This window comes from Drosophila serrata, unplaced genomic scaffold (assembly GCF_035046125.1).
Source record: "Drosophila serrata isolate PLE 108 unplaced genomic scaffold, ASM3504612v1 contig_100, whole genome shotgun sequence".
NCBI lineage: Eukaryota > Metazoa > Arthropoda > Insecta > Diptera > Drosophilidae > Drosophila > Drosophila serrata.
The window spans coordinates 1,247,366-1,256,735 of NW_028256998.1; the positions used below are offsets into that span (position 1 = coordinate 1,247,366).

The following is a 9,370-nucleotide window of genomic DNA, read 5'->3' on the forward strand; positions in this document are numbered from 1 at the left end:
AACATCGAGGAAAATGTGAAAAATCTGCGGGAACGGGCGGGCGGCTAAAGGGGATGAGGTGGAAAATGGTGAAGCGGCCACTTGTAAGCAAACTCAAAGCGGAGCCGTTTCCAGTTTCAAATATCAACGACGGCGTCTCTGAGTGCTTAAGCTCATCTATCAAAATATTTGTCGTAGCTTAAGCGAAGGAAAGTGTGTTAAAAGAAACTTGAAAAATATTGCCAGAGCAACACAACAACGGCAAACGGGAGAAGGCCCAAAGCAAAACGACAAAGGAAGTGAGACCCACCAAGATAGGTATTAAATAACATAAAGGGTTAATTGAAGATTAATGTCACCTAATTACTCTGCACACGTTATCCTTTTTTTTAGAGTTTGCCTTAGTTTTCCTTTTTGTTACATAAAATTAGGTACTCAAAAATATATACTCAATTTAAAGTGTTTATAAAAAAGATTGAGATGTGTACTTCACACAAATATATTAAGTACATACATATATTTGAAAGGTCATGTAAAAGAATAATTTACAAAAGAATTTTCTAAACCTTATTTGTACTTTTAAAAAAATAATACAATTTAAATAACATAAAGGGTTAATTGAAGATCAATGTCACCTAATTACTCTGCACACGTTATCCTTTTTTTTAGAGTTTGCCTTAGTTTTCCTTTTTGGTACATAAAAATAGGTACTCAAATATAAACTCAATTTAAAGTGTTTATAAAAAAGATTGAGATGTGTACTTCACACAAATATATTAAGTACATATATATGACAGGTCATGTAAAAGAATAATTTACAAACGAATTTTTTAAACCTTATTTGTACTTTTAAAAAAATAATACAATTTAAATAACATAAAGGGTTAATTGAAGATCAATGTCACCTAATTACTCTGCACACGTTATCCTTGTTTTTAGAGTTTGCCTTAGTTTTTCCTTTTAAGTACATACTAATAAAGGGTGTGGGTACATATTTAAGGTACAAAATATAAACTGCATATAAATTATATAAATTAAACTGTTTATAAAGAAAATTGAGTTGGTTAGTTCGCAAAAATATATTTATTATGTAAATCATGTAAACAATAAATTAAAAAAGCCTTTTTTACACCTTTATTTTTACTTTAAAAAAGAAATACAATTTTTCTAAAAAGTAAAGTATTCATCCCTTCCTTGCTTATATCTAGTGTTCAATACATTGCAATTTATTCGTATAATTGTAAGGATGGAGTTCAAAGACCCATACAAGGCTAAAATTATAATTAGATAAAACTAGAAATATCAATCTTTAAATACTTTTCTCTTTAAAAATGTATATTTTTTTAAATCCACATCCTAAAGCGGAAGTAGATTCTGTTCAAAATAGCGCCACCTACCGATGGGGCTAGTAACATTTGAAAATGGTGGAGCATAAAGCAGTTCAAAAAATGAAAGCAGTGTATATAAGCCTTCTGTAAGGCAGTACTACTTTTCCTACTTTTACAATTATTACACCTAAAAATAAAAAAATCTTACAAACAAACTTAATTAACTTTAATAAAACTTAATAAATCAAAGCATGATTCTGTTGCAAACAGCTTAAAATTAAGTGTTTTTTTTTTGTAAAACGTAATGTCGATAGAGCAGTGGAATCGATAGCAGCTTAAACTGAACTACCGATAGCTTCCGATAGCTTAGTGATATCGATATTTCAACAGGCTCTAGATTTCGCGCTATTTAGCGAACACAAATTTCACAAATTGAAAACAAAAACAGGAAAATGTCGCTTAAAAAGGCCCTGGACGATTGCCTAATTGACTTTGATCGGCGCGTGCTTGTAACCGATCTGCTCGAGGAATACAAGTTGTCCTACAAAGAGGTGCATGAGATACTGGAGGCCTACGTCGGTGCCCAAGAGCCGGCCACCAAATTTGACAAGAGATTCCTTGTCCACGGAAAGCGGAAGAGTGGCGGAGGTGGAGCCAGTGCCGACGACGAGCTATACTCCGTGGTTCGCGAAAGCCAGCTGCCGGATTGGCTGGCCAAGCTACAGGATGCCGAGTCGCAGTTGTACAGTGTGGAAATCGCTGGGGGCTCCAAATCGCCGGCCATGATCTTCAAGCCCATGCAACATTTGGAGGTGAAGCTGGCCAACGTGGAGCAGCGAGTGGGCAAGCCAGCTTCTGCCTCTGCTCGTACTACGAATGGTGTGCACAAAACCAATGGCGTGGCGCCCGAGACGTCCAAAAAGGCTGCCGTGAAATCTGAGCCTGCCAAAACTTCACCAATTAAAAATGAAAAACTCTCCGCCAGCAAAGATAAATCTCCTCAGGAAGCGAAGAATACCTCGCCCAAAGGCCAGGCCTCGAAAACCAAGACAGGATCATCTGGTGCAGCCAAAAAGGGAAGCATTAATAGCTTCTTTACAGCAGCTGCAGCTGGAAGTAAGCAGAACGATGTCAAGGCCACTCCCAGCAAGGCATCTACTAGCACCATGGACAATTTCTTCAAAAAGCAACAACCGGGAGTAAAGAAGTCACCACCAAAAGACTCCAAAAAGCCCACTTCCGCTCCTCTTAAAAAAGAGGAACCCTCCACTGTTACGGCTAAAAAGCAATCACCGGCAAACACTTCAGTGCAACTGTTCGAGGGCGAAAGTGGGGATTCATCCGACGAAGAGGAGAAGCTGGACAAGATCCGACGCAAGGTTATTGGTTCCGACAACGAGTCAGATCAGGAGAAGCCCAGCACCAATACCAAACGCCGGCGTATTGTGGATTCCGAGGACGAGGACGATGAGCAGCCACCCAAGAAAACTGCCGAAGAGCCCGCAGTCGTTGATGTCGAGGAAATGGAATCTGAGCCAGCCAACGAAACGTATCTGGACGATGAAGGTTTCGTCATCACCCAGCGAAAGCCAGTTAAAGCCGCCCCGCCACCAGCCAAGAAGAAGGTGTCTCCCAAGGCTACTGCACCGGCAAATAAAAAGAAATCTCCGCCTTCGACAGCAAAGGGGGCAGGCGATGGGACAAAGACAAAACAAGCCGGCATAATGAGTTTTTTTACCAAGAAATAATGTCGAGCATGAAGGGAAACAAGGAATTATAATTATATAACTAAGTTTTTCATTAGAAAATAAGTAAAAAATTAATAATAAACACCTTGGAATACAAAAAACATATTGGGTGAAAGCGTAGTTAAAAAATATATTTGGTTTGTTGTTAAAAAGAATTTTTATTGCAATTGTTTATAGCTGCTAGAAGTTTGTTTGAGTATTTTGTTTGTAATTTGTTGAATGTAATTTATTTAAATTTATTCGCGTGTCCGATTGTATGTGTGTGTGTGTGTGTTTGTCATTGTGTGTGTTTAGCCTGGCCTATGCTTTATCAGTGCGTTTTGTATTTGTTTTCAATTTGTGTCGTCGTTATAATTAGGGTATTTCTCAAAACACTTTCAAAAATTAAGGCGAGGTCTGAAAAACATTTCATTTCGTTCGTACAATCTGAATATTAATAAATTTAAATTTAAATTGTTCATTTATTTGTTTTGTCGTTTGTTTCTGCAGTGATTGCGTTTGATTCCTATCTGATTTTTAAGCATTAAAAGCTTACAGTCAGGCTGCCCGATGGGCAAGCAATTACATATGTATGTGATTAAGGAAGGGACTTGGGATTAAACAATTTTTCGTGTTACGACTCTCTTTTTAAACTGTAGCAAAACAATCGAGATCAGCGGCTAAGCTTAGGTAAAAGCTTCTCAGAAGCTAAATAATGGCTTACACTTAGATTGCGTCGATTATTGCAACGATTAAGGTCTCCCATTCGGATGGATCACCGTAAGACCAAAGATCACAAAATGACAAGATGAGTAACGCCATTTGTTGCACATGATCTGACTTCAATTCTCACACATTTTTACTTAGATAAATTTCTTGCATATGGCGTTGTGCACCTTCTTATTATCATAATAATGTCTTTGGTAAGACTCTGTTAGTTGTTAGATTAGAGTACAAGTAAGTACAGGTGACCCAATCCGAAGGAGTTTGCAATTGAAGCTTTTGTTAATTCATAAATATTGCTCGCCAAGCAAAATGAAAAGTCATTTGCTATATAATCATCAATCAGTTAATTAATATTTTCCTAGATGATATGAACATAATGTGCATGATATGACTCTCTACTAATATGATCGTTTTCTGATTCGTCTCTCCCTCGCACCGAATTGCATTGACTTAATCACCTAAATGAATGTAACATTCGTTTCGTACAATGTAATATCTCAGCACCATTTTTTTGAATAATAGCACAAAGTATGTATGTTAGGTAGGTTTCATAGGGGTCAACAATAGAATTTTCCTAGCTTTTTGTGTGTGTTTGTTATTTTGGATTCTCTACAGAGTAAAATAAATCTAAGTTAATTTAAGTTTGCTTGTTTGCTTGTTTCATTGTTTTTTGATTTCACTTTCTAAACTTGCGTATCTACGACACTGCCATAGGACTCTTCAGCAAATTTGGGCGCAATATAATCCTCATAGTAGTTAATGAATATATCCTTGAACTCATCGGCGATGAATTCCAAAGCGTTTAGCATTTGCATTAGCTCCCGGTCGTTGCACTTGTAGTTGCTCAGGGCCATCACGTCCCAGAAGTAGGCGAAGTACTTTACATATTCGATCGACTGCCCGCCATACTGGGCCATCACGCTGGGCAGAACGGAGCGCATGATGGAGCCAAGTTTGTTGAATTCCCAGTCGTCTAGCACGGTTGCCCCTTCTTAAGGTTGGTATCAAGAGATAGGACCAGAGAGCAGAGGGAGAAGATAGAAAATAGATCAAAAGTTATAGTTTATTAGGATAGAGATACATATGAAGGGGTCTATATAGGAAAGACTTAAATGGATAGATGGGGTTTAAATTTAAATATAGTATAAATATAGATGTATCTCGAGAGATGGATATTGTTCCCATATCGAAAATATCGTTAAGTTAAATCCCAATTTTAAATATCGGTAGATGTTGTAATTAACATTATAATATCGATATCGATTTGTCTTTGTTTCTTTCAAACAAATGTTTTAATATTTATTTTATACTAGGAGAGCTTAAGCAGAGTTTGGTTGCATTATTGGTACGATTCGAATAAATAAGCACTATATGGATTAATTATACAAACACTATATTATGGCATTTGATTCAAATTGGAAAAGAATTGAGAAATTTGTGAGCATTTAAGCCATTCTACTCTATAAAGAATGGGGATAGGCCTTGCAAAACGATTTTTGGAAATAGATCATTTCAAATCAATTTTCCAACCATAAGGCGATGCATACCCTATGCAATCATTACTTTCTTCATAGACATTTTAGATTCAGATTTGTCGTGAATTAAGTAGGAAATCTTAAGTATTGGGAAGGGTGCACAACCGAGCGCGACAGTGAGAGCTGGCAAATGAGTACAAAGCGAATAAATGATGCAGACTTCATCTCCACATATTTATGCATATTTTATGAACTTACCACGGTGCACCATAAGGCACTGCTCCAGCAGCAGCCTTGCCAGAGCCACCTTGCACTCATGAAGCTCCATTAGCTGATTCTCTGCCCGTTCAATGGCCGCATAAAGTTTGCATCGCTCCTCTATAAGTTCGCAGTCGATGAGTGCCGTGTTGAAGGCCCAAAACCATTCCAGTTTCTGGGGCTCACTGCAGTGGGGACACACGATCAACTCGGCGCCATTGTACTCCGGCTGGGTATACTCCTCGGACAGCCACCAGCGCAGGTTTGGGGCATGCGGCATCGAGTCGAGGGTAAAGATTTCCATGCACTTTGGGTTATCACAACGATAGCGATGGAATTTGTGCTGGAAGAAAGGTTAAGAAATTAGGTAGAGTTGTTAAATATAAGAGTACTCCCTTACAAATTGATCCTCCGTGTGTGAGAGCTGGCAGGCGGTGCAATGGCATCTAATGCCGCGCTCCTTGAGAAGTTTGCTACGCTCCTCTCGTCGCAATTGTTGGAAATTTCCACCGGCAAAGCAATTGTATATACCGGATCCCGCTGGCAGATCAAGCAGAGCTAGAGCAGTTATCTTTCGGCCCGAGAACTTGGTGCAGATCGTGGAGGAACAACTGTGACGACACAGACTCAGTGTTTCGGGGTAGACGGCATACGAAACCACTGCCACCTCGCCGGCCAGCAGATGGAGGTGACCCTCCTGCAGGCGCATGGGTGCTGCCCACAGCTGGAACTCATTGAGCGGCGAGAAGACATGCGGATCTGTGGGCAGGACGAAGGAACGGCACAGGGTCAGCGACCTGTGACGCAGCTGGCCAATGTGTCGCATCAACAATGCGGCACAGAGCAGCTCCCATTCCGCGCTAGACATTCGGGACGCCGTTGGCAGGCTCTTCTCCAGTTTCTCAAAGAATGTGGTGCACTTGCTCAGGTAAATGGCCAGTATGTGCGAGGTTAGGGCCAGCGTAATCACAGTCTCCGAGGCCTGCTCCTCCCTTAGGTGTTCCAAACGCAGCACAGCACTGTAGGCGATGTCCTGCCTCTCCACAAGTCCACCATTGATTGCCGACCACAGCTTACTCAGCGTGGGTTTCTTTCGACAATGGACCAGCAGCTCCGGCAGTCCCGTGATCAGCATCCGAAAGGCGAGCTGCAGCAGACGTGGCATCCCAAAGATGTCGCCAAACGACTCGAACAACTCGATCTGGTGGCCAAAACACTCCACGGCATGGATCGCAGCATGTTTGAAGCGGCACTGACGTGAACAGTAGACCACCAGGCGGTTGGAACAGTAAATGCAGGGAAACGGAATAAATTGGGTGATTCCGCAGTAGTCGCACACGCGGCAGGTTCCACTCGGCACCATCGCCATCGCTTCGGACTCGAAGATCAGAGCGTTCTTGGCCACAGCTCGGGTGGTGTGCAGCGACGAGGAGTTGTCCAACCAGGCACTGTCGTAAAAATATGTAATAAGTAATGAAATTGTATCTGCGTGTAGGCAAAGAGATTCCTTTTTACTTACATTTCAAATGGTTTCGAATCGTTGGTATCCAGATCATCTCCCGTTTGCACTGCCATCTCGAATCGCTCCACCTTGAGCACCTCACATTGGTGCCAGAGCTCGTGGGTGCGTGTTTCAAAGACCTGGTTCAGTTCAATGTGAAGGAGCTCGTGCAAATGCTCCTCACAGAGCGCAAAGTTACGCATTTTTAAGGCACAGGCGGCTTGGCGCAGCTTAATCAATGGCAAATACTCTTCCGGATAACCTAAATCCAGGGCGCATAGGCAGTCGTCATAGGATTCCTAAAGAAACAGGATATATTAAATATAAAAAGAAAATCTAATGTATAAATTTAAAACAGTTTATATAATAAAATAATTATGATATAATAAGTTACTCCAAACAAAAAGCGTATAGCAAAGTTTCCATTACAAATTTCCATCTAAAACATGCTGGAAATGAGCTGTCGCTAATATAATTGCTGTAAATGAGTATTGACTTGGCCAACGTGATGGCCAATTGTCTGATTTGTTCCACATATGTCAAATATGATAAGCAGGGGGGGAAATGGGTTTAGTGGAGGAGAAGAACTTACCGCATATAGGCCACAGTCGTACAGGACCAGGGAGCGATTGGCATGGGCCAGAGCGGCTGCCAGTGTATTCCGGGCCGGGGCCAGGAATATGGCCTCCGTGAACAGATCGCTGGCTTTGAGCGGATGCCTCTCCTTGCGGTACGAATCGTTGCCAGCCTCCCGGAGGCGACGCGACTCCTCCTCCGACTTGAAGTGGCCCGTTTGGTGGCGCAGATGTTGAAACCATTTGAGTACGTGTGTTCTATGTGGTCGGGTCCGGGAGAAAGTGTTGTTGGTTAATTATTCACGACAATGTCCAAACGAAATGAAATGACCCGAATACCGAGTTCGACAGCGAACAATGCTGCTGCTTAACTTAAACGTACGAATGCATGCAATCAAAACATACAAGGGGCGGTCAGGGGTGCAAAATAAGCGACCATCCACCCATCCATACACCCACCCACCACCTGAGAATGTTACAAAACCAATTTTCTGAGCCAGATTGGCAGATTAGCAAAGCCGCACAAATTAAATTAATTTCATGGGGCAATTATGGATTTGCATAATGGCCTGGCTGGTCACCTTTTCTGCTACTAAACACATTTTGAGCCGACTCGTGAAATTGGCTTTTGACATATTTTTTTCGCCTCGTACGACAAGGTTAACAGGTACAAAATTTATAAGATCGAATCAGGCAGCGTACAAAGTATAAATTATGTTGCCATTCCCCTTATTAAAGGTAACCAGTAAATGAAATTATAGAGCGTTGCTTAAGTACTCTTTAATTACATTAAATTATAATATAATAAAGAAAAAGAAAGTTAAGGAAAGTAATGTTTAACATCACCTAGGTCCCAGACGGGTCATATATTCATCTTTCTACAAACCCTACTTTTACTTTATAGTCTTGCCATACAGTTTTCTAGTTTAAATCGAAAGCAAACTGCTTCCCCTGAAGTATTAAGTGGGCTAAACTACCATCCCGCTCAAATAAAAACCTCAATTGTACATATAACCACCGTTTTGTCACCTAAAATCCAGCAGTGGTTCCTTGGTCGTGGTTGTTGCTGGTGCATTCGGGGACGAAATACTCAAACCGCCCACAGCTCCAATCAGGTCATCATCCTCCTCGGCATTCTCCGGACGGGAAAGTGGCGCCGTCGAGGTGCTGGCCCCTATATCGCCATCCAAGTCCAAGTCTCGGCTGAGCCTCCGGCGTTGCACGGGGGTTAAGAGCAGAACCAGCTGCAGCTCATCCTTGTATAGCAAATCCTCCGGATTAAGCTGCTTCAGTTGCTGGCCAATCAGGTCGCTGAGTGACACAACTGGTGGAGCGGAAGGAGGAGGTGGAGCAGTAGTAGTAGCGGCAGCGGGAGCGGTAGCGGTAGCGGGAGCGGGAGCAGGAGCTGACGATGAAGAGGAAGCAGGACCCGTGGCACCTTTGTTGTTTCCACGCGCAGAGGAAGAGGAAGAAGCCATCACTTGGTGCCTTGCTGATGCTTCGGACAGGCGTTTTTCTGATTTCGCACACGCGTTCCGTTTAGTTGGCCATTTTGTCACTGCGGCGGCAGTCCCGGCGAGTTAATGGCTTTCAATCCGAGTGCACAACGCCCCGACATCGTTGACTAATAACGGATGCTAAACTTTAACGAATTCCCGCACGTTGTGGCCATCGTATTGATTTTTTAAACATTGCCTACGTGTTAGTGATGCGCCATTTGTAACGAATAAATATCGCATAGGGTTGGAAAGCCGGAAATCAAGTTACCGTTATTTGCGAGGGATGAACAGTTATTTCTGCT

The 9,370-nt window shown here is 41.9% G+C and overlaps 2 protein-coding genes across 3 annotated transcripts; one reads left to right on the top strand and one right to left on the bottom strand.

Moving 5' to 3' along the window:
• Positions 1 to 1,677: 1,677 nt before the first annotated feature.
• PolD3 (DNA polymerase delta subunit 3) lies at positions 1,678 to 3,156 on the top strand. Its single transcript, XM_020954988.2, has one exon. It carries the CDS (start codon positions 1,760 to 1,762, stop codon positions 3,053 to 3,055), a length of 1,296 nt encoding a protein of 431 aa, XP_020810647.2. The 5' UTR covers positions 1,678 to 1,759; the 3' UTR covers positions 3,056 to 3,156.
• A 37-nt stretch (positions 3,157 to 3,193) lies between these two features.
• dao (down and out) lies at positions 3,194 to 9,351 on the bottom strand. 2 transcript variants are annotated; one of them, XM_020954987.2, is made up of 6 exons: positions 8,599 to 9,351; positions 7,587 to 7,827; positions 7,013 to 7,293; positions 5,894 to 6,941; positions 5,494 to 5,836; positions 3,194 to 4,751 (listed from the first exon to the last, which is right to left on the bottom strand). In XM_020954987.2, the coding sequence occupies exons 1-6, from the start codon at positions 9,045 to 9,047 to the stop codon at positions 4,444 to 4,446; spliced, it is 2,670 nt and encodes an 889-aa protein (XP_020810646.2). In that variant the 5' UTR covers positions 9,048 to 9,351; the 3' UTR covers positions 3,194 to 4,443. The 2 variants fall into 2 exon arrangements, with proteins under 2 accessions (XP_020810646.2, XP_086697216.1); XM_086841090.1 differs by lacking the exons at positions 7,587 to 7,827; positions 8,599 to 9,351 and adding an exon at positions 7,389 to 7,498.
• Positions 9,352 to 9,370: the final 19 nt, after the last annotated feature.

What these genes read in the sequence shown, in the direction of transcription:
- PolD3 (XM_020954988.2), top strand. Translation starts at nt 1,760, where the DNA reads ATGTCGCTTAAAAAGGCCCTGGACGATTGCCTAATTGACTTTGATCGG.
- dao (XM_020954987.2), bottom strand. Translation starts at nt 9,047, where the DNA reads ATGGCTTCTTCCTCTTCCTCTGCGCGTGGAAACAACAAAGGTGCCACG. An exon ending in GATTCGAAACCATTTGAAAT is followed by an intron (nt 6,942 to 7,012) that starts GTAAGTAAAAAG and finishes TTTTTACGACAG; the next exon opens with TGCCTGGTTGGACAACTCCT. An exon ending in CACACACGGAGGATCAATTT is followed by an intron (nt 5,837 to 5,893) that starts GTAAGGGAGTAC and finishes CCTTTCTTCCAG; the next exon opens with CACAAATTCCATCGCTATCG.